We start from the raw sequence: 24,664 nt of genomic DNA, 5'->3' as shown, positions 1-24,664 counted from the left end.
TTAAAGGTGTTTCATTTAGAAAGCAACACCTAGAAAACATTTTATTTTAATCTTCAATGCATGATAGGAAAACTAAGGTGTGTAGTTCGTAAAAGAAATTATTCAGGTCATAGACAGTAAAGGAAAATGTTAATCGTGGATAGTCAACCTGAAACAAATTGTGTTTGTAGATACCCTGACATGTGCAAAAACCTTTAGGGACAATGTTCAAAGTGAAAGAAATGCTAAATTACAAACCAATTCTGCTGATATTTGCTAACAGGACCTTAAAGCAATTATTGTCAGAACCAAGCTGTCTACATCCTTAAAATAACACTTCTATCTCTGCCCTTGGGTGACTATTTGGTATAGGTCTTGCCTTAGGCTCACATTTTGATTGGAGATTTCATATATTTGCTCAGGCAGCAATAATTAATTGAACTAACATTGAAAATAGATTTAAATAGAATTTGTATATACTTACAAACTCGAGATGTCTATTTCAAAAGCCAACCTTTTATACATTGCTGGAGAAGGTAATTAGGGATGTTATAAATGTTCATTTATTTTTATATCTGTATTTTAAAGTAGTTTATCTCTGAATATCTCTCACAGTCCTGTAAGAATCTTGACAGCTAATAATTATTTTTTCCAAAATCTGCACAAATCTCTTCAAAGTGAGCAAAAAATCAGTATAAAAGTTTTAAATGCTTACTAAATATACACTGATTATAAGCCAATGACTTTTTTTAAAAGCCAATAATGATAATTTATGAGATGCTGTATTATTTGTATTTTTCATATTTTTTAAACACAAGAAAATTACATATCAAAAACTACAAACTACTTATATCTGAGTATAAAATGTTCCTATCTACTCAAGAAGTGTTTCTGCTCTAAGAAGTGCACTGAATATTTTCTTTATGGAAGATAATTGAAATGTTGGTCTAGTTAATCATAACTAAATGATTTTGTGGTCCAGCCAAATATTAAATTATAATAGAGCCTGGATGATTGCAAACTTTTTACTCCTGAGAAATGTCAAATTACTTCCAAGTCTAGTGTCTTTTGTGGCATGTATCTTTTGGGTAAATGAATGATCTGGAAAAGTCCCTTAGACTTTAGCAGTTAATTTGCTGATGTTAGTCAGTGGCTCAGCTCTCAGTCAACACGTGCAGAAATTGAACTGCTCCCAGTCAGTTATGTTCAATAGTTCACATGTTCCTATCTCACTGAAACATAACCATATTTTTTTTCATATTTTGCTTTTCCAACCAATATATGAACTTTTTGAGAGCAAAGATTATGTGTTTTTGACTAAGAATATTCTCAACTTCCATTGTCTATAACTTCGTAAATATCCATGGACTTGCATTAACAGAAATTGGAGATGATTTGAGTTATCTTTCATTCATTCATTTATTAATTCATTCATTCAAAAATATTTATTGAATATTTACTGTGTGGCAGGAACTATTCTACATACTAGAGGTATAGCAAATAAAGGAGAAAAACAAACAAAAACCAGTTATATTCCCCTGCTTTTCTGGTTACTATGTATTCTAAAGGCAAGTAGTGATATATCCCATGAAGAAGAACTAAGCAGAGTAAGAGATTTGGAAGAAAAAGAAGGAGGTATTTTACTTGGGGAAATCCAAAACTACCTCTCTTGATAACGTAACACTTGAGCAGATTACAAGTTGAAGAGAAAACCTGTGAATACATAAAAGGCTATTCCAGACAGTGGGAATAAAAAGGGCAAAGCCTTAAATTTAAGCAGACACTTGTCTAGAAAGTAACAAGAAAATATTATTGCATATAGTTTCTTTAGCACATACTAAATTTCGTGCTCACTAAATCCTCTGGTGCTGTGCTTACAGAATTTTCAACAAAAGGTTTTAATCAACACTAACCTATTCTTTAATGGCAATCATGGTTTTTCTTAGTGATCATACTTGCTGGAAAAAATGTGTTTAATCCTAAGCCTCATTTTAAGCAGTTGGCTCTTAAGAGTTAGCAGCTGTTTCTCTGAGGAATTCATTTGTACATTTTGCAGGAAAGATGACTATTTTCTTCAGTATAAACTAATAAGATCTTATTGCTATTATAACGCCTCTACTACTCTATTAACAATATTAACATCATTTGTTCATACAAACTGAAAATTAGTGGTAGAAGATTGTTAATAAAATATTTTAAATCCTGAAAAATAAACTTGATTATCAGTGAAGATAAACGTATATGATTATATCATGCATTATCTGTATCTGCCAAAGGATATAAGGTTCTACTTTATGGTAGGCATATGTCTAGCCAGTTATTTGCTCATTTCCAATACAGTTCTTTGTTTGGAGACAGAAGCCAATTTAATTTCATAACTAAACTCTCCCTACAAAATAAAGTAGCTGATTTAGATAACTGATGTCTACAAGGTCTTTAAAAATATATTTTCCAAACCCTCCTTGTTTTAAATATTATAAAGGATTGAAAAGCATTAATGTGTAATATTTAAACTAAAAGATTTTCAAGGTTGACAGATTATCCTGATCATTACTAAAAATGTGAAATGTCTTCATACTTAAATACTTTAATTTATAAAGATTAAAAATAATTGCTGACCTCTTAATCAGACTGAAATTCCATATAGAATCTTCAGATTAAATAGCTTTTTTTTTTCTTCCATGTGTTCCTCAGCACTTTTCTATTTGGTTTGGATTCTAAACAGTCAGTTCCAGCTACATAATTTGTGATGCCTGGTGAAAAGTGAAACTGCAGGACCCTTTGTTCAAAAAGCAGGAAAAAGGGGTCATTAAAGGTACTAAAATATAAAGGCTTTTCCTTCTGCAATTTCTCTCTCAACTTGTCATGGTGCTTTTTAATTGCCATTTGATGTTCTTATAAGTAACAACAACAAAAAAATACAATTTCAAATCATTAGCATAAACTTTACCATTCATCTTTATATTGCTCAATGCCACTTTTAAATTCAAATATAAATATATTTAACTCATCTGCAAAATCATCAAAATCATGAAATTCTTTTCCTATAGTCCCTCCTCTTCTGTCACAGTCCCTAAATATTTTTCAAGTAGACCAGAGCAGACGAATGTAAGTCACACTCAGAAAGGTTGGGAGGAGAGAGAGAGGTTTCACCAGGAACTGATCCAACCCGGTGAGTGGGCACTCCCCCTGCATGGGATTCTTTTAGGAAGAACGAAGACACCCCCAGGTTCCCAAGACCTTCTCAACCCACAGTGGAAGGAAGAACTGTTAAGGTCTTTAAACCGTCTTTCTAGAAATCTACCTGCACAGGGTGGGTGAGAAACTTGCCCCAGTAAGACGTGGCCTCTTTAGAACACAGATGGCCAACACACACACACACACACACACACACACACACACACAGCTTTGCACTCCCAGGGCTAGTGGACCTAACCTAGATCCTGCCTGTGCACATGTCCAGACCCCCACTGGACATAGGAGATGCCCCAAAAATGTGATCCTGCCTCCTCAGTGGTCAACACTGGAGGAGGGTAGCAACAATGAAGGGGTGAGGCAGGAATTGGAAGACTGCATAGAAGAGAACAGGGGAGTCTGCCAAGGAAAACACATCTTGGATATGTGAGAAGGTGACCAGAGGCTGGACTTTGCCTAAACTCAGGGCCCCAAGCTCTCAGGGATGCTCATTATCCTGCCATACTCACTTACAAAACATGAGTTCAAAGATAAAATTATTAAGAATTTCAAGATGGAAGTAGCTGAGCATTAAAACCCTAAGTGGAGTGAAGGAACTGTGCAGGTTGGTAAGTCACACATTTATGAAGCAAGCCCGGCAAACATTTTACAAAATAATAATGTCACTGTTTTTCCCATTTACTTCTACGTGTTAGTCAGCAAACAAAATATACTTGGTGACAGTGTTGTGCCCAGGACTGCGCTATATGCCAGGTAGTGAAAACAAGATGCGCTTTTGAGGGTTTGAGACATTATGCCCACTGAGGAGCAGCCAACACTCAGTCTTTCATTCTCTGATTTTGAAGTGAGAGTTTGCCTAAGTAAAAAGAAGATTATATGATATCTGATTCAATATACATTTTCAAGAACTGAGTGTCTGAAATATTACTCAGGAGACAAGTCCTTAAAATATGTATAAAGTAATAAATGATTAAATAGTGATATGAGAAGGAGTGAATGTTGACATTTCACTTGTCTAGTTTCATGAAAGAGAGCCTAGTTGTTTGACCACACATTTGCTTTGTTAGGAACTGAGCAAAGCTTTCAGTTATGAAAGATCAAAAACAAAATAATTGAAAGTTAGTTCCATATTGTACCTAATGCAATTCTAATTATTTTGACATCCTAATAGACCTAAGGTGAGACTCCAGGACTATGATACCTTTATGCTCTACTATATATTGTTTTACTGAGTCATTTTCAAAGTATACCCTAAGATAGAAAAGTTTTTTTTCTTAAAACAATTATGAATTAATTTGAATTATGTATATTCATCTTTTTAAATTGTAATCCAGCTTATACATTTCTTAAGTCATCTTTCATTAAAGCTAGTAAATAAAATGGCAAGGATGATAAATATATATACATATATGTGGATAGAAGTGTACTTTTCATTCCATTTCATTTTGTCTTTAAAAACTTATTTAACACCTCTGTTCTAAGAGGAGTATTACCTTTTACTTTATAATGTTCATAGAATTGATGACCTCTTTTTTATACTTCCTCTTTAACAGCTTCTTTGTATAAATAGTGAATGATTGACTTGTTTCTATCTCTGAGTTTAGATTATATTTTGATATGTTTATTTGATAGTTATGTCTTATGTCACAATTTTATATTTTTAAGTTTTTCAATCACTTTTCTTAAAGATAAGTGTGTTGGTCAGTTATAGATATGAACCGCACATTCAGATTCCTAAAAATTGGGAATAGTTTCCTCGTACTTATTTTTACAAGAAACACTTAATGTGCTGAATAGTTTTGAATATTTAAAAGATTCAACTGCTGTTTTTATTTAGCTGTTTTAGAAAATGTGAGTTACTTGTATTAAGAGCAGAACAATTAAACCCTATTTCAAATGCAACAATTATATATTTAAATTTAAACTATAACTGACATGCAAAATTATTTCCTAAAATAAACTATTTTTCAACATTTGAATTTTATTAACTTAACTGCTGCCATCTCATATTAGTTTTACACTTATTTTACAAGATGACAATTTTCATGTGCCTTAAAGAATCTCATGAGACTATAGACTTCAACTATAAGCTATCAGGCAGGATGTACATATAAACCTTATACTATATATATATATGTATATATATATATTTTATATTATCAATAAGTGTTCTTTTCTCTTATTTCAAAGATCTCCTAAGAAAGATTTCCAACCTCTTGTATCATTTAACTGACTCCTTTAACATGGTTTTCCATGTATGTCATTAAAATCTTTCTGTCTGTTAACCTATTTAAGAAGAAAATATAAAAAATAAATTGTGCTTCAGAAGATGGAAGGTCACCATTCTCTGCATCATCATTGTCTATAGATGGAAGACCATCAGTACACATTCCAGTTGGGTCATCCTTACTTATTTCATTTGTAAATTTATCACCCCCAACCCAACTGCTTCTACTATTCTCTAATTCTATAAGTCTAGTAGACTAGAGAAGTACTATGTATTCATGGTCACAAATCTTAAAGGAGCCACAGGAGAAAGTGTCCCCTTAGATACATTTTCGAGGTAATCTAAGAGACTCAAGAGTCATTCTCTTATATGACTGCTAGGCAATGTTAAGCTCCAGAGAAGACTGTCATTCTGGCACAGTAATGGTGGCTCCAAGGAACATTTGTACAAATGAAAAAAACAACAACAAAAAACCAAAAAATACTCTAAATAGCGTGTAGTTACCATGATGAGCAGTGAGTTTAAATTCACTCTTATAGCTTAAAATCTTAACATTTTCAACTCAGAACATTCAGACAGGGAAGTGTTTGTTCTGTAAAAATCATCCATTTTTTAAAAATGGATATTCATATTGTACAACCCACAATATGAAATTTCATGTTAAAATATTGCAGAGTGCTTGAATCTTCTTTTATATTACTAAGCTGAAACTAACATGGTCATGCTAAAAACACATAACACATTTGACATAGTCAAGTAATTAGAACTTTAAATGTAGCATATATTAAAATAAAAGGATTATTTGTTTATGCCAAATTTTAAAATATGGGGAAAAAATCTTAAAGTTTCATGTTCAAATCTTATTAAACAGTTTTGCCTTAGATTATTGATTTAATAAAACTATAAGACTAATTTCTTGTAAATATCATGCCATTTAACTTGATATTTTTAAAGTAAATATTAGATCTAACTAATATGAAAAAATGGCTTATTTGTTAGAAATAAATTTTTAAAATAAATGGTTAATATATTTTTCCTAATTTTCACAATTTATAAAAGCTATGATGATAAATGTAGAGCAAAAAGTCACCAATTTTTTTTTAAATATTTTATTTACTTATTTGACAGAGAGGGGGAGAGAAACAGTGAGAGAGGGAACACAAGCAGGGGGAGTGGGAGAGAGAAAAGATGGCTTCCCGCTGAGCAGAGATTCCCAAAAGGTGACTCAGTCCTAGGACTCAGGAATCTGCCCTGAACCAAAGGTAGACTCAATGACTGAGCCACCCAGGCATCCCTGATTAGACAAAGTTTTAATGAGCTTTCAAGGTAGAAGTCCTCATTCTTATACTATGATCTAGAACTAGGTATTTTTCTCTATCCTACAAATGTTCCATTTTTGAAAATTTCTCTTATTAATATTAATTTATTTTTTGCTTAAATTTCATAATCTACTTCCATAAATTTTCATTTTCCTCCCTGTGGTGCTGCACAGTCTCAGAGGAGGGAATGAGGTGATACACCTGCCTTTCATTTGACTTTTAAACCCATTAACAGTTTGTCAAGGTGTGAGAAGCATCATAAACATAATATGTGAAAATTACCCATTATCTGACATACATTTGGCCAATAAGGATTTGATTTATAAGGGAAAACTATAATTTTAGAGTCAAAAGATGAGGAAATTATTGCCTACTTATTTATTAGTTAATAGACAGATGAGAGAAATAAATGTTTGGGATTTATAATAACCAGACAAACCCTCAGATTCCACACTGTCTAAACTTAATTTATAAACATGACAAACACATGGTTTTGCTATGTAAGATTTTGCATAAAAACCCCTTTATTTTCAGATTCTTGCTTTCTAAGAACTAGGTAGTTTTCTCATGATTCTATTTTGTTACTGAAATTTTGCCTAATTTTCCGTGTAAAAGTTCTCTTAAGGAACATCCATCATATTTTCATAATATTTTCCAAAAATTGGTGCATTGCATTTCAGTATTAAAAATGTCATCTGTTGCTAAGATAATGAACGTGTTACATAAATGCAGAATGTAGTGCTGCTCCATGAGGATATGTCATTTTTTTTAAATGGATTCTCATCCAAGAATATCCCCCTTAAAACTTGAAAAGTATATTTAATCAAAATCAACTAATGAATAATTAGCTTACATTTCAGGAATTAATTTGTTTTCCTAAGGAGAAGATAAAAACAGTTTCTGATCAAAGGAAAAGAAGACATAGCCTTGAAAAAAGAAGTTCTTAATATAAAAAAAAAGATTTAACATAGGGTGAAAAAACATCTGAAATTAATGGGGGAAGTATATGTTATTGAATAAAATTTTTCAAAGGAAAATAATTATTTAAAACATTAACAGGGACACCTGGGTGCTCAGTGGGTTAAAGCTTCTGCCTTCCACTCAGGTCATGATCACAGGGTCCTGGGATCCAGCCCCACATCGGGCTCTCTGCTCAGCATGGTGCCTGCTTCCTCCTCTCTCTCTGCCTACTTGTGATCTCTGTCTGTCAAATAAATAAATAAATCTTTTAATAAAATAAAATAAAAATAAAACATTCCCAATTAATCTTTAACTAAGAAAATACCCTTAAACCAATTACAAAGGATTAAGCAGATAAGCATTAAATACAAAATTTTAAGAAAAAGTAAATGTGGGTAAATATTGACTAATAGTAAATGAAGAAACAAAAAAAATAATTACAAAGCAAAAGATAGATGAGTTTAATAGCAATTTTATTTTTATAGAGGATTTTGTTTATTTATTTGACAGGTAGAGATCACAAGTAGGCAGAAAGAGAGAGGGGAAGCAGGCTCCCTGCTGAGCAGAGAGCCAGATTCGCTTGATCCCAGGATCTTGGGATCATGACCTGAGCCAAAGGCAGATGCTTTAACCCACTGAGCCACCCAGGTGCCTCAGGAACTTTATACATCAAAGTCCTTATAAATAAAATGAAAATAAGCTGGGGAAATACTTGTGATGAATGGACTATGGTAAACATGGGCAAAGGACATGAGCTTTCAATTCTCAGAAGAAATGCAATTGTCTAATGTGTATTTTAAAAAAAGTTCATTCTTGCTAAAAATCAAAGAAATGAAAATTAAAACTGATAGATAATTTTCTTCTACTCAGATTGGACTTGCTTTTGTGTTTTGTGGTTTTCTTTGGTAAATGGTAATGGTCATGTTTGTGAATGGCATGATTTGGTCAAAACTCTGATACTTTTACAGGACTATAGGAGTAACTATAAAAGTATATGGCAGTATGTTTCTAACACCCTAAAATTATTATACTCTTTAAATTTCCTCTTGTATATTAGTATCTAGGAAAGATAAGACATATAGAAAACTATATATGTGTGTAAACATGCATTATGGATGCATAATAAGGAAATGTATAAATATCCTAAATGACCAACAAAAACAATAAATAAAATGTATTACGTCTATAAGATGGGAATGTTAAGTTTAATGAAAAAGAATAATGCTCACAATATCCTAAGTGCCACAATAGAGGCTTTCTGTATGTTATCAGATAATTATGTAAATAATTAATGTACACATTAGTCATAAGAAAATGAGTAACAAAATTTTCAGATGTTGGTACTGTTTCTTTCTGTGTGATGGATTATGGTTCATGATTTCTCTAAAGTGACTTGTAATGTCCTTCATGATGCTGATGCTGACCTGATTGTCCTTTTATAAGTCGTTATATTTATCCTGCCATAGTACTTATTACCATGCTCTGCATTTCAGTTGCACGTCAGTTTTTTCTATTAGATTGTTGATAAATATTTGGATCCCAAGGGTTTGACATAGTCCCTTTCATCTAAAATCTATGCACTAGGGGCACCTGGGTGGCTCAGTGGGTTGAGCATCTGCCTTTGGCTCAGGTTATGGTCTCAGGGTCCTGGGATTGAGCCCCACATCAGGCTCTCTGCTCAGCAGGGAGTCTGCTTCCCCCTCTCTCTATCTCTCTGCTTACTTGTGATCTCTCTGTCAAATAAATAAAATCTTAGAAAAAAAATAATAAAATCTATGCACTAAATATTTACTACGTAAATTAGTGAATTAAGTATGGGGATATGTATACATATATATTCACATGCACACACAAACACATGAAATTCTACAATACTCAAAGTGAATCTTTTAAAGCTTTAATATCATGATACTTTTGTCCCTTAGGCTTAAAGTTCTCACTAAGGACATCAATAGTAAGTATTCTATTCATAGGCTCGCTGTCCCCGAACAGATATTCAGAAGACAGAGTGTTTAGTTGTGTAAACCTAATCAGGAATGCCCTGAATATATGCAGAAGATATTATTGTCCATTTGGTTTTATGGGTCCCTAGGGCTTGAAATTTCATGTCCTGTGTACATAGTTTTGTCTTCTATTTGCCATCTGCATACTCATGAATGTATACCTCATAATGCCATTTTTTTTCTCTTGAAATGTCCAGTAGTTAGTTATACAGAGAGACAGGAAACAGCTGGTCAGAATCTGATCAACCCTAAGTTCTAGTCCCTAAACTGCTACTATCCAGCTGTGTAAATTTAAGCCAGTTATTTCATCTTTCTGGACCTCAGATTTTTCATCTGCAAAATGAGAATATTACATTGAATAATGTGTTGAACATTCTATGCACACAGTCTTTTTATATTTAAAATCAGTTTTTCTTAATTCCAAAGACTTGATATAATAAAATTTAAAAATGTAGTTGATGCAACATGGGGGTTTAAGTGGGTAGGAGAAGAATAAATGAAACAAGATGGGATTGGGAGGGAGACAAACCATAAGTGACTCTTAATCTCACAAAACAAACTGAGGGTTGCTGGGGGGAGGGGGGTTGGGAGAAGGGGGTGGGATTATGGACATTGGGAAGGGTATGTGCTTTGGTGAGTGCTGTGAAGTGTGTAAACCTCGTGATTCACAGACCTGTACCCCTGGGGATAAAAATATATGTTTATAAAAAATTAAAAATTTAAAAAAAAATGTAGTTGATAAAGATGCAAAAGTTTGGGGTTTTTGTTTGTTTGTTTTTTGTTTTTTGTTTTTAATACCTCCTCTAAGAAGATACCTCTTCCCTAAAGTCTTACTGTAGCTTTTCAGGCAAACAGCTCCTGCTATAGTTCTTTATACTAATACTTTGCAGTATTCTTGAAAGTTCACCATGGTGTTTTCAGGTTATAGTTATTTTTAGAAGGTTAAAAAAAAAGATATCTCAACAATAGTTCCTCCCATGTTCAAGTCCGTATCACTTTACACTCAGTGAGAAGACAAATTTTTTATGGTTACTGGAAAGTAAAAAAATATGTCACATTGGAAACCTGAATATGGGGACCTCGGTGGCTCAGTGGGTTAAAGCCTCTGCCTTAGGCTCAGGTCATAATTTCAGGGTCCTGGGATGGAGCTCTGCAATGGACTCTGCTCAGCAGAGAGCGTGCTTCCCTTCCTCTCTCTCTGCCTGCCTCTCTGCCTACTTGTGATCTCTGTCTGTCAAATAAATAAATTTAAAAAAAAAAAAAAAAGAAAGAAAGAAACCTGAGTATGTAAGTAGAAACAGTTATGATTTAAGCATAAGAGGAAAAATGTCTCTTCCTCTTTTGTTTTAGTTTTATTTCATGTTTTGTTCTCTGTCACTTTCAACCTTTTTGGTTTTGGGTTTCCACTTGTTTTGATCATATGTCAATTTCCTAAGACAGTACCTAAGTCACTTTCTTCAAAGTGGTTTGTATGTCTTCTTTATTCCATCACTTAATTCCATATGTAATAAATTCCAAATATGATTTGGTCTTTTGGCAATGGAATTTATGCTCCACGAGGATGGACTTTTTCACTATTTTATTGGTTGGTTCATTTTATCCCTGGAGTCTCAAACAGTACATTTATAGTGTACTGAGCTGTGAACAAACATTTATTAAGCCACAATATATGATCAGTACTCTACAGTCCATCATACAGGATAAGTAAGAAAGGACGAAGCTAGTGTGGCTTCCTCAAACACCTTACTTTAATTGGGGAAGCAATGTTAGCAGACTAAAAAAGGCTCACAAAGAAGAAAAGAGATAATATATATATTTTTTTAAGTTAAGTGCTTCAGTAGTAAGATACAGATTATGAATGCTTTAGTTCAGAAGAGTAAAGATTAATTGAGGTGGAATACTTCCTGGAGGAGCTTTACCTTAAAGGAAGAACAGCGTTTGGAGTGGCCGTCCAGGAGGGTTGAGCCTTTTGATGATGAAGGCATGCAGGAAGAACAAGTTTTCACTATTTGTTTCTCGCGGGGTTGTGGGAAAGCCTTTCTTCTCACACATTTCTGAGGAAGGCTTCACTGAATCAAGATTCACACCACAGTCAGTCTTTGATAAGAAAATTATAGAATCATGCTCATTCAATTTAGGAAACAGTTTTGTATGTGGTATTATGGATTAGGTCTTAGTAGCAATATTATATTCTGCTTCCTCTGCAATGCCAGATAAAAAGATTTGAATATCAAAGGTGAGATTTATGAGACAGGGAAGCTTACTTTTGGGGGTGGGATTTGTTCTTTTAAGGAAATAGGCTTAGCAAAAAATATTTTCCATCTAGGAGTAAATTTACATGGCACTGTTATAAGATGCTCAGTTTTGATAGTGATTTATAAACAGCCATTAGAGTGGGATACTCGTTGTCTTCCCATAGCAACATCTCTGAGCACTAAGCACTTTTTGGTCAAGCCCCTAGGATTTAACTGCAGGGCGTTCAGTTATAAAACCATTTTTCATCGATCTGAGCTGTTGAGTTCTTAACTGTAGCTTATTTTCACTTTGATTTTGAAATCCATAAATGCTAGTCATAGCATTTAGGAACTAAAATCATTGGCACAGGAATTTAAATGAAGAGTGATAAATCAAGGCTGCCAGTGGCTACTGCCTCAACCAGATGCAAACACCACAACCACGGTTTTTAATAGCTTTGCACGCCTAATTTCAAATTAAGTGTGACAAATTAAGCAGGAAGTTAATTACTATCTTGAAACAAATAGTCTGATCTTGATTGGAAAGGGTATCATAAAGCTGTGTTTTACCTTAACAGAATACCCAGAGGAAATATTAGAAAATAGAGATGTACAAATAACAATTAGTTCAAGTAAAAAAAAAGGGGGGGGAGATGATTATTATGCATCTGGCTGGGTAAATCCAGGTATTTGAAAAGGGGACATCCTCTGAGAATAGTTTCATTAGTTTGAAACAGGAAGTGATTTTGCAGATGCATCAGAATCTTGGTACCTACATAGTGAATGTGGGAAGAGGAGGCTTAGGTATGTATATCTGTACTCCTACTGACCAAAGAGAAGACCCGTCAACTCTCTACTCCCTCATTTATTTTTCTGGGCCTGCACTCCATGGTTCTTCTTGTATTTAAACATTTGCTGGACAACTATTTCTTCTGTAAGTGACTTTCTACTTAATGTTTTTTAAAATATTTTTTGAGAGAGAGAGAGTAAGTGCACACAAGCAGGAGTGGAGGTCTGGGAGGGGCAAAGGGAGAGAGAGAGAAAAAAAAATTAAGCAGGCTGCACATCCAGCGTGGAGCCCTGACATGTGGCTCGATCTCTCAACCCTGTGAGATCATGACCTGAGCTGAAATCAAGAGTCACAGGCTTAAACAACTGAGCCACCTAGGCACCCCTTGACTTAATGATTTTTATTATTGTTAGAAGGAATAGAAGCAATGTTTCTTAAAAATATATATGTTCTTTGGAGTTCAAATGAATTTTTTTTAATATAATTTTTTATTTTTTATAAACATGTATTTTTATCCCCAGTGGTACAGGTCTGTGAATCACCAGGTTTACACACTTCACAGCACTCACCAAAGCACATACCCTCCCCAATGTCCATAATCCCACCCCCTTTTCCCAAACCCGCTCCCCACAGCAACCCTCAGTTTGTTTTGTGAGATTAAGAGTCACTTATGGTTTGTCTCCCTCCCAATCCCATCTTCCTTCATTTATTCTTCTCGTACCCACTTAAGCCCCCATGTTGCAACACCACTTCCTCATATCAGGGAGATCATATGATAGTTGTCTTTCTCCGCCTGACTTATTTCGCTAAGCATGATACGCTCTAGTTCCATCCATGTTGTCGCAAATGGCAAGATTTCATTTCTTTTGATGGCTGCATAGTATTCCATTGTGTATATATACCACATCTTCTTGATCCATTCATCTGTTGATGGACATCTAGGTTCTTTCCATAGTTTGGCTATTGTGGACATTGCTGCTATAAACATTCGGGTGCATGTGCCCATTTGGATCACTACATTTGTATCTTTAGGGTAAATACCCAATAGTGCAATTGCTGGGTCATAGGGCAGTTCTATTTTCAACATTTTGAGGAACCTCCATGCTGTTTTCCGGAGTGGCTGCACCAGCTTGCATTCCCACCAACAGTGTAGGAGGGTTCCCCTTTCTCCGCATCCTCGCCAGCATCTGTCATTTCCTGACTTGTTGATTTTAGCCATTCTGACTGGTGTGAGGTGATATCTCATTGTGGTTTTGATTTGTATTTCCCTGATGCCGAGTGATATGGAGCACTTTTTCATGTGTCTGTTCGCCATCTGGATGTCTTCTTTGCAGAAATGTCTGTTCATGTCCTCTGCCCATTTCTTGATTGGATTCTTTGTTCTTTGGGTGTTGAGTTTGCTAAGTTCTTTATAGATTCTGGACACTAGTCCTTTATCTGATATGTCATTTGCAAATATCTTCTCCCATTCTGTCAGTTGTCTTTTGATTTTGTTAACTGTTTCCTTTGCTGTGCAAAAGCTTTTGATCTTGATGAAATCCCAGTAGTTCATTTTTTCCCTTGCTTCCCTTGCCTTTTGCGTTGTTCCTAGGAAAATGTTGCTGCGGCAGAGGTCGAAGAGGTTGCTGCCCGTGTTCTCCTCAAGGATTTTGATGGATTCCTTTCGTACATTGAGGTCCTTCATCCATTTTGAGTCTATTTTTGTGTGTGGTGTAAGGAAATGGTCCAATTTCATTTTTCTGCATGTGGCTGTCCAATTTTCCCAGCACCATTTATTGAAAAGGCTGTCTTTTTTCCATTGGACATTCTTTCCTGCTTTGTCGAAGATTAGTTGACCATAGATTTGAGGGTCTATTTCTGGGCTCTCTATTCTGTTCCATTGATCTATGTGTCTGTTTTTGTGCCAGTACCATGCTGTCTTGATGATGACAGCTTTGTAATACAGCCTGAAGTCCAGAATTGTGATGCCACCAACTTTGGCTTTCTTTTTCAATATTCCTTTGGCCATTTGCAGTCTTTTCTGGCTCCATATAAATTTTAGGATTATTTGTTCCATTTCTTTGAAAAAAATGGATGATACTTTGATAGGGATTGCATTAAATGTGTAGATAGCTTTAGGTAGCATAGACATTTTCACATTTTCACTCAAAGCTGTTTTCTAAGTTATACCTTCTTTTGGTATAATTTTGACACACAAAGTTTACAAAGTCAAAATAAGAAAAAATATAAGACAAGGTGTATGTTGCTAAAGAAGAAAATATAATGTGGTAGATATGAAATTGAGGGCCCACAGTTCCTGGTTCTTATTCTGATTCTGGCCACAAATTTGAGTCAAATTGAAACATCACTGTAGTTTTCTATACCAAATCTTTTTTTTATGACATAAACAGGATAGTTTATAATAATTATTCCAAATAAAAAACAAGACTCTATATAGGTAGATTCTAGATCTGTTCATGCATTCCCCTATAATGTAACTTTTTTTCTGTCAAGGGCTAGATAGTAAATATTTTCAATTGTGTGTGTCATATATTCTCTGTCAGACTACTCAGCTCTACCCTTGTAAAGGAAAACAACCATAGATAATACATAAATGAAAGAGAATGGCTGTGTGCTAATAAAACTTTATAAAAACAAGCATAGTTAGTTTATAAACCCATACCTAGATGATAAAGCTTTTATGTTCTTAGATAAAGTAATTGGATGCTTTTGATTAATATGTTCGTAACTTTTTTTTTTAAAAAGTAGTTTAAAAGGACAACTGGAAAAAATGTGCTCATAACTTACTATCTAATAGGAACGATTCTCCAAAAATCTAGGTTGTTTTTCTTATTTAGAAATAAACATTATGGGGTTACTTGGATGGCTAGGTTCAACTCTTGATCCCAGCTCAGGTCTCAATCTTAGAGCTGTGAATTCAAGCCCCAGCATTAAAAAAAAAAAAAAAAAAAAAAGACATTTTGAAGTCTAAGTAGCTGATAATTTTATTTAAAAAATTAAAGGCACATGAAAAAGGGTATTTGTGACTTTAAGTCTTCAGAAAACAATGTGAGGCATTATTAATCTTAACATAAGAAAATGAAATTATGATCAATTTTCATATAATAAATGTGTACTCATAAAGTAGTGCAATTTAAAGAAATTTTAATATTAAACATAATCCCTTCAGTAAGCATGGCTAGTAATAAAATTTTATAATTCCCTGGTTCCTCCAATTCCAGATTTCATTTAAGGATGAGCAATACAAAACTAAATTAAATTTAATGGAGAAAAATAAAATGCTGATTTCCAAGTTAACAGGAATTATTATCACATGAATATTATTTACAGAGGTTTTACGTTAAAAGCAAAACAAAACTGGACTTCTGTGGAGATTTTATTACCACTAACAAAAACAACATATTCCAGCTATTTAGCTTTTACTTTATTTGATTATTGCTTACAAATTTAGTAAATCTAATTCAAGAGCCATTGGCAAAAACCTAGGTGTACTGGTGTAGTATGAGAGGACTATAATATTGAACTGATTTGTGCCAAGATAAGAATAACCTTTCTCCATCTAACATTTTTCTTACCTTGACAAACTGCACAAAACCTCCAGGAAACTAGTAAGAATGAGCTAAAAGTGTGGTACAAATACAATACAAAGAAAGATTAGAATTTAAAAATCTGACATCTGAATTTTTTTTTTAAGATAAGCCTGTACATAACTATTTCATCAGAGATTTCCATGAGATTATTTGCATATAGATAAAGTCATTTATGTGTAAGGTCAGTTTATACTCCACTCTCCATTAGAAATAAACAGGAATAAAGAGGGTTGTCATAAAATAGAACCAGAGGCAGATCTATTGAGATCTGTAGCTAATGTTTTGTAACCACAGTAATTTGTTATTTTAATGTTGAAATATGAGTTTAATCTGCTGTTGAGAGAAAATTAGCTGGTTACATTTTTTGTTGTGTTTATTTGCTTATTCAAATTTTGAGTATGGGTGCCTATACCTGTGAGCATTGTGTTGATTTAAAGAAGTAATTAAATCACAAATGATCCCACAAGTCAGTTTAAACAAATGTAATATATTTGCCCTCTTTTTCCTCTTACTACTTTTTTTCTTCCTATAAGCTCTATATTTGTAGGAAATCACTTAATGTCCTTTTTTTCTCAACACAATGGTTGGTCCTCTGTGGTCTGAGATACCTTTTTCTGCCCGCTAAAAGAGAGAAATATAATCCTATTTAGATTCACTTTCATAATGCTTGTCAAAGTCAGCCCCTATTAGAATAATAGTTTAAGATCAATAGAAAGGAAGGAAGGAAATAACACAAAAAATACTATTCACCACATCTTCCCTGAGATACATACAGTATGTGTCATATAATAGACCTTTAAGTAAATGTTGGTTGACTGACTAAATGAGTGAATGAGTAAAGGAGAAAAATAATTTGTGTTTATATTTACTATTCATATTTTAAATTTGAAGCTTACTTGCTTTGGTTTATGAAGTGTTGCTTTGTTTGTTTTGTTTTGTTTTGTTTATTTCCTTCTCTTGATCCAAATGGAAGAAAATAAAGGTATTTAAACCTAAAAATTACCAAACATGATTATAGTGGAGTAAGGTTAAATGGGGTCTTCTAGGTCCAAGAAAGAGTTGTGGAAGTGTTCCTCTTCACTCTTATAATTAGGAAAATACTCTAGAGCTGTTTTTGTTTTCTGAGCAATAGAGAGGTTTCCAGGAAATCATGCCTGAAAATGGAGAAAGTGAAGATGAGTAAATAATTCTATCAGTTAAGAATGCATTTGGCTAAAAGTAACAGAAAAACTGAGTTTCTTAAACAAAAAAGGGGGGTGCTTTATTTGTTTTTGTTTTCTCATGTAACAGGAACAGAGGTAGAATTTTGGTGGAGGTGGTAAAACTATTCAGTGATAATTCATGGCTTTAGGATTTTCTATATTCCTGCTCTATCACACAGAGTGTTGGCTTCTTTCCTCCTGCAAAGATGCTAGCTGCACATGCAGGCAGCTTATCTCTTTTCAAGAGAAAAGGCAGAAAAAAAGAATGTACAGAAAAATAACATAATAGCTCTGTCCCTTTTAATTTGAAAAGAAAAAGCATTTTTAACAAACCATAACTATCAAACTTCTGTTTAGATTCCATTAGTCAGAAGGTGGCCATATAGCTATCCCCACCTTCAAGATAGGCTGTAAAATCATGGTTGGTATATTTCTTTTTTATTCTTATTATTTTAATTATTTATTACACACACACACACACACACACACACACACACACACACACACACACAGCAAGGGGCAGGCAGAGGAAGAGGGAGAAGAAGGATCCCCGCTAAGCAGAGATTTCCCCCCGCCACCACCCTGGGATCATGACCTGAGCCAAAGGCAGACACTTAACTACTGAGCCACCCAGGCACCCCAAGTTTGGTACATCCCAATCCTTACAAAGAAAAAAGAACATCAAAGAACACACCTGAAAATGGACATTAAGTATACTAACCTATAGTGTGTGCCCCAATAATCTTTAGCAAGTTCATTAATTGAACTATAGATTCTGAGAAAATTAACCAGTATGACTATGTAAATGAATTATAAATAACATTTAGATCATAATTTTATTTCTAGGTTTGGAAAAAACAACTGTGAGGCTAAATACTAGAACCACTGGAAGTGGTATTTTGGGAAATGGAATGATACCTTTTTTTCTTTTTGCTATTGCATTTTAAAAATACTTTACATTGAGATATTTTATTAAAAGAATAAAGAATAGATTTTCTAAGAAAATCATTATAGAGAGAAGTTAGAGGTTTTATATACTTTAATGTTGATTATACTTAATAGTTAATGATTCTACTTTATAAAATATTGGAAATTAAACCACTGCATGATTAATACTACTTACCATCAACTAGTTAGTATAGGTAGGAAAATAATAAGTTATGGTAGCCTATCTTGAACATATCACTACTCTCATTTAGGATATCTTTACATTTATTTAATCTACAAAACACAGTTGAGTTAAATCCATATATTGTTGGGCTGATGGTAAGAAATTTTTTTTTAATTCACAAAAGACAGGAATAACTACTTGATTGTTTTTAGACAGATATAGTCCATCACATTAGCCAATCATTCTTATTTTTATTGTACTTTTTCTTGTGGTTAATCATTTCCTCTTCATATCATGATTTCAACTTCATAATCGTGTTTTAAAATCTTATTTTAAATTTCATGGGATTAAAAGATAAAAGCGCTCTCTCTCCATATATATATATATATATATATATATACACTCATACACACACACAACATACTTAAATGTTCACAAGAATCCATCAAGTAATTTTGAAGAACACATAGACAAGTTTTATCTAATCTAGAGGACATAAAGTTTTAGGAAGGAAGAAACACAATAGGAAAATTTCAAAAGCTAGGATCAAATGTTACACATGCACACACACAGAATAAATGAAAGAAGATGGGATTGGGAGGGAGACAAACCATAAGTGACTCTTAATCTCACAAAACAAACTGAGGGTTGCTGGGGGGAGGGGGTTTGGGAGAAGGGGGTGGTATTATGGACATTGGGGAGGGTATGTGTTTTGGTGAGTGCTGTGAAGTGTGTAAACCTGGTGATTCACCGACCTGTACCCCTGGGGATAAAAATATATGTTTATAAAAAATAAAAAATTATATTAAAAAAAATTTAAAAAAATAAACAAAATAAATAAATAAATAAATTCTCAATATATCTAAAATAACATAAGTGGCTTTAAAAGGCACAGTTTTTGTAATGAGCATGAAAATGGGTGAATCTTTCCTAAGCTACAGATATAAACCAATTAATATTAGAAACACTAAAATCATGGTTTTAATGGTCCAAACACAAATAATTTTAAAAGAAAAAATTAAAGTTACTTATAAGTTATTAAACAATTGCTCTCATTAGTAAGAAAATAAATACAAACATTATAAATGGGAACTTTTACCTGCGAAATTAGTATGATTAAAAAATACAAATTTAACTGATGAGGGTGTTGCAAGATGAAACTCTCATATACTGTTGATGGAAGTTAAGTGTGTTAAACTGTTTAAAAAACATATTAAAAATTACAAAAAAAATAGAAAAAATAAATTAAAGACATAAATATTTAACAAGAAGAATGATTTAATAAATTATGAACACTTTTAAAATAAATTATTATGTGCTGTAGAGGAAGAAAAAATTTCCCTTCTTCCCTTTCTAGGTTCTTTGGCTGGTGTAATAACTAAATTGACACAACACAGATTAACAGCAAAGAAACATGATAAATTTTATTCTGTATGTATGGAAGCCCTTTAAAAATGTGAGACTCAATGAAGTGACCAAAGCCAGAAGATCTATTATACCTTTTAGATAAAGAAAAAATGAATTTGTGAAGACTTGGCAAGAGAAAGGGGTTTGGACTTGGGATAGTAAATGGTGGACAAGTAACAAGTTTGGTCCATAGATCCTTCCAGGCCCTGAACATCCTCTCTGGTGATAAGAATGGATTCCACCCTCCCAATACAGGGAGGGTACATTTCACGTGGGGGATTCATCTTCTGCTTTCAACAGGGACAAAGGAGGCTCGGAATAGCCTTCTTGCACCAGCTATTTCTCAAGTACCTTTACTTCAAAATAAACAATATACCAAAATTACCTGTTTTGGGGTGTCACTCTTTTCCCTTTCATACCAAAGTCCCAAGTTTACCAAGAGGTAGAAGCACTGTATTTTGTATCATTGTCTCCCTCCCATGTCCCCTTGGCTAAATGAAACAAAGTATATAAGAAAGAAATGGTAGTTATTCATGTTGTTCAAATAACAGAAAACTAAGTAAACTAAGGGTTTTAAGTCATAAATTTAGCTATTTTTATAATATAATTTTTGACTTCTATTATTTTAATTATCTTTTATTAAAACACTTCCCTCCTGAAATTTGCATATCATTAAATTCACTGCTAATTTCATAATCCAATATTACATGGACCTTAATTTGAATATTGGTTGCCTAGGCATTTTCAATAGGAGTGTAACTTTTAGGAAAGTCTAAAAATAGTGATTGAATTAAAAAGCATAAATATTTAGATTGACTTTGCAATTAGAAAAAACATAATTACTCAAAAATAATTTGAATAAAAATAATTATTCATATTGATTCTTCTACAAATGCTGCCAACTTTGTTTCTAGTTCTCTAGTTCTAGAATATAAAAGGGGGGACCCAAGAATATGTTGAGAAACTCTCCCAAGGGATTACTTTTATCATTTTTTTCACTTGCAGGTTTAAAAATCTTTTTACATTCCTGAGATCTCTTTCTTTGCTTAAAGCATATTAGCAGTCTCGCCAAAAAATTAATGATACATGTAATCTTGGCTTGCTATAGGGTATATTATTTCATTTGTATTTTTTCATGCTACAAAAGAATATACTTATAAAGCAAGTCAGATTTGCCTTAGATGACAAAATTATAAGCAACTCCATTTACCTTAATGACAGATATGCTTTTAAAGCTTCATAGCATAACTGAATTAGGTCGTCTTTCTATAGCCAAAACAAGGCAGAAATGCTTCAAGACTGACTGTTTTGTTCAGTCTTCCCAACCACTTTTTTTCTTCCTAAACATTTAAACTCAGTAGCAGAATTGCCAAGTTAGAGAATCTTCATGATACTCTCCAGTGCAGTGACTATGAAGAAGGTCTCCAGTGTAGACTCAGAATGTTTTTTCTTCTAATTTTCAAACTTCTTTACTCATGGACAAGTATGTAATAGTACAAACACATGCAGTAAATATAATTGCATGACAGAAAGCCTATAGACCATTCCTTAAATTCTCAAAGTCAAAAAGTAATCTATAGCTAATGCTTTAATTTTCCCAAACCCTATGGTTGTCTAAGAGCAGGAGCCATTGAGGATTCCAAGGGTGTATATAGCCCTTCCAAAGTATAACTCATGTTTGGGAATCCGGGCACTCATTAATCCTCTCAACTGTGACAGAGAATAAAGGCCAGATGATGGGTCATCAAGGACTAAATTGACTAATACACTTTACATCCAAACTGGGACATGTCTGAAGTGATAGAGGAAGCTCTTTATAATCATATCATTCACCAGGCATTATCTTGAATTGTTTCAGGCAAGCCTAGCTATAAACAGATATATCGATGAAATGAGTGATCTTCTAGATTGACAGATTTCTGAATGTACAACCATACCAAACCTATAGTTCCTCTCCTGAATTTATTATGTACTAGATATTTTACTGTGTTTTTTGTGTGACTTCTCCTTTTCAAATCCTTAATAGTTTTAAAGATACAAAAAGTCCTCCAAAATTTCTCTTAAAATTTATACAATATTTGTTTTGGTAATATTTAAATTAAACCAATTAATGTCATAGATATGTTCATAAGTTTTCATCAATAGCAGGAAACCAATGGCTACTTCTTAAAGGATGTTCATTAAGTACTCATTTCATTCTTTTTCTTATTTTGATTTCTCATACATTTTTTAAAGCAAATATAGTGAAAAGTAAAATCAGAGTTTAGACCCAATGGCTGCTACTTTCTTTTATCCTATTTAATGTTACAAATCATTTTATATGAAAGAATAACACTGCATTGAATTTAGGATTAGTAATTTTATTCTGCAACATTAGACATAAAGGTATGTCCAGGATAAAGGGTACCTATCAATTGGTAATTTAGCATATATAGGCAGTTCTTTAATTTTTACAAAAGGGATGCCTACAAATATGTTTTAAAGTTCATAAATTGAACAGTGCCTTCCAAGTGAATAAAGGGATTCCTGGAGAGCTACATATATTATAAAATATTGAACTGTTTTTCTAAAGACATGGTTTCCATGAGTCCAGTCAAATCCAAAGAAATAAATGAAAAATATTCACAGGTTACTAGAAGATGACAGGAGAAAATCCCAAGAACTTCTCTAATGCCTTTCAGTTCAGGTACCTCTACTTTTCAGTGGCCTATCAAAATGGCCAAACACATTGTCAGGCAGCCCAGATCCTAATCACTAAATGGAGGGCTCTAGTACTCACTCAGCTCATGAGGTATGGGTAGAGAAAGTCTATATTCTTTTTGCCATGGGAAGGGCCTCCATGTGATTTTTTGAGTACTCCCAATTACGAGTCTATCAGCAGATAAGAGTACTTGGTTATCCTCTAAATCCTGAATGAGGAGGCGCCTGGGTGGCTCAGTTGTTTAAGCGTTGGACTCTTGGTTTTTGGCTCAGGTCACATCAGGGTCTTGAAATCAAGCCAGCATCAGGCTCTGTGCTCAGCTTGGAATCTGCTTGAATTCTTTCCACCTCCCCATTGTCCTGCCCCTCTGCTCTTCCCCCTGCTCATACTCACTTGTTCTCTCTCTCTCTTTCTCTTTCTCTTTCTCTGACTCTCAAATAAATAAAATCTTTTTAATAATGTGCTGAATGAGGATGGACAGTTGAGCAGAGGGAAAAGGATTGGTAGAGTGGTCACCCACTAAGGTCATGCAATCATGGATTTTCCAAGGCCTGACTGGCAAAGGTTCCTGATGGGAGAAAATGTGTGTTGAGTCATGGAACTGGGAAAAGCAACAGAGAATCCTCAGCTTGGTTGGAGTCAAGGATATGGTGTTTTACTAGACACTCTCAGAAAACTACTATTTTGTACAGTAAAATCTAAAAGTATTCTTTTCCTCTACCTTGGTGACCACCCAGTCTTTGGTCCTAGCACCCATCCATAAGAATTACATATCAGATAATCAGAGAAAAACAAATTTAATTCAACAAAGTTTTATTCCCAATGCTAATTAGATATCCTAACAAATGGAAAATATGAGTGACCTCCAGGTTAAATTTGTTTTATTCTAACCTTAGAAAAGATTACAATCACTAATTAAACAGTGTAGTACAGAAATATTAAAATAAGCACAAGTTGCAAGTTTGTTGTTAATTCTTCATGAACAGATTAACAATAAGCCATTTTTGTTCTTTGATGAGGAAATATGAATGATTCTAAAGTGACTGAGTTTTAAAGCACTATAATAATCTATATTACATCTACATAATTTCTCAGTGGATCTTTTTTAGACATTTTTAAATGTCTGTTACAGAGTCAACTCAAAAAATGAGAACACAAAAATCACAGAGTAAAAAAAAAAAAAATTCTAGTTTTGCTATGACCTTCAATGTATTCTTAAAAAAATGTTTGAAAAGAGGAAAAAGGTATTTTTAATCTATTGATATTATTTATGATTTATTAGCAATGTTCTCACTGTGAATGTTAGAAAAAATTATTTTTAAACGGCATCTTATTAGAACTCTCTTACCAAAAGTGTACTATTTTCTAAAGAGAAAAAGTCACTCTAACAAGTGTGACTCAGTGGGAAAAAAATGAGCCATCATAAACATCTTTTGAGTGCTGTCAGATTGCTCAAGTGAGGAGAATAGGAAACCTATAAAGTAAAGCGGGTCAGAGCAGGGAAAGTGCAAATTAAAATCAGGTAAGGCTTAAGCAAAATGAAAGAGAACTTTACAAGAAAGTCCAAATCTAGTTACACAATACATCACAGGCAGGAAGCCAAGCAGAGAATCAATGAAAACTGGTTATGATCAAGGTGGATTCAAGGATGGAAGAAGATAGCAAAGAGTAAATGTTTGACGTTGATTTTTACTGAGGACATGAATGACATTTTCACTTCCAAATTTTCTTTAGAAGAAAGGTCAGAGATATTAGATCAAACACTATCCAATTCATAGGTGTTGTTAATCCTTTTAAAGAGTAATGAATAAATTATATGCTCCCAAGCATTTTGAAGTAAATTTAAAGATGAAATTGTGAAAGTGTTGGCCTAAATATTAGGAAAGTAGCTTAATTGATGGATTTCCTTACCTGTAAATTAAGGGTTGAAAATTGTGTCCCCCTTG

General features: G+C 33.5%; 1 protein-coding gene across 4 annotated transcripts in view; it reads left to right on the top strand.

Annotated features, from left to right (window-relative positions):
- The window catches only part of EPHA6 (EPH receptor A6), an 878,132-nt gene that overhangs the window by 428,216 nt on the left and 425,252 nt on the right, over nucleotides 1-24,664 (top strand). Inside the window, exon 6 of one of the 4 annotated variants that reach the window (XM_059164405.1) lies at nucleotides 2,674-2,798. The exons of the other annotated variants lie outside the window; for them this stretch is intronic. Coding sequence (XP_059020388.1) covers nucleotides 2,674-2,729 — 56 coding nt within the window. The 3' untranslated portion in view covers nucleotides 2,730-2,798. Of the gene's footprint in view, nucleotides 1-2,673; nucleotides 2,799-24,664 lie in introns of those variants that run through there. 4 annotated transcript variants of the gene reach the window in all.

Source organism: Mustela lutreola, chromosome 2, assembly GCF_030435805.1.
Source record: "Mustela lutreola isolate mMusLut2 chromosome 2, mMusLut2.pri, whole genome shotgun sequence".
NCBI lineage: Eukaryota > Metazoa > Chordata > Mammalia > Carnivora > Mustelidae > Mustela > Mustela lutreola.
The sequence above is the reverse complement of the archived record's forward strand: the minus strand, read 5'-3'. Positions and strand labels throughout refer to the sequence as shown.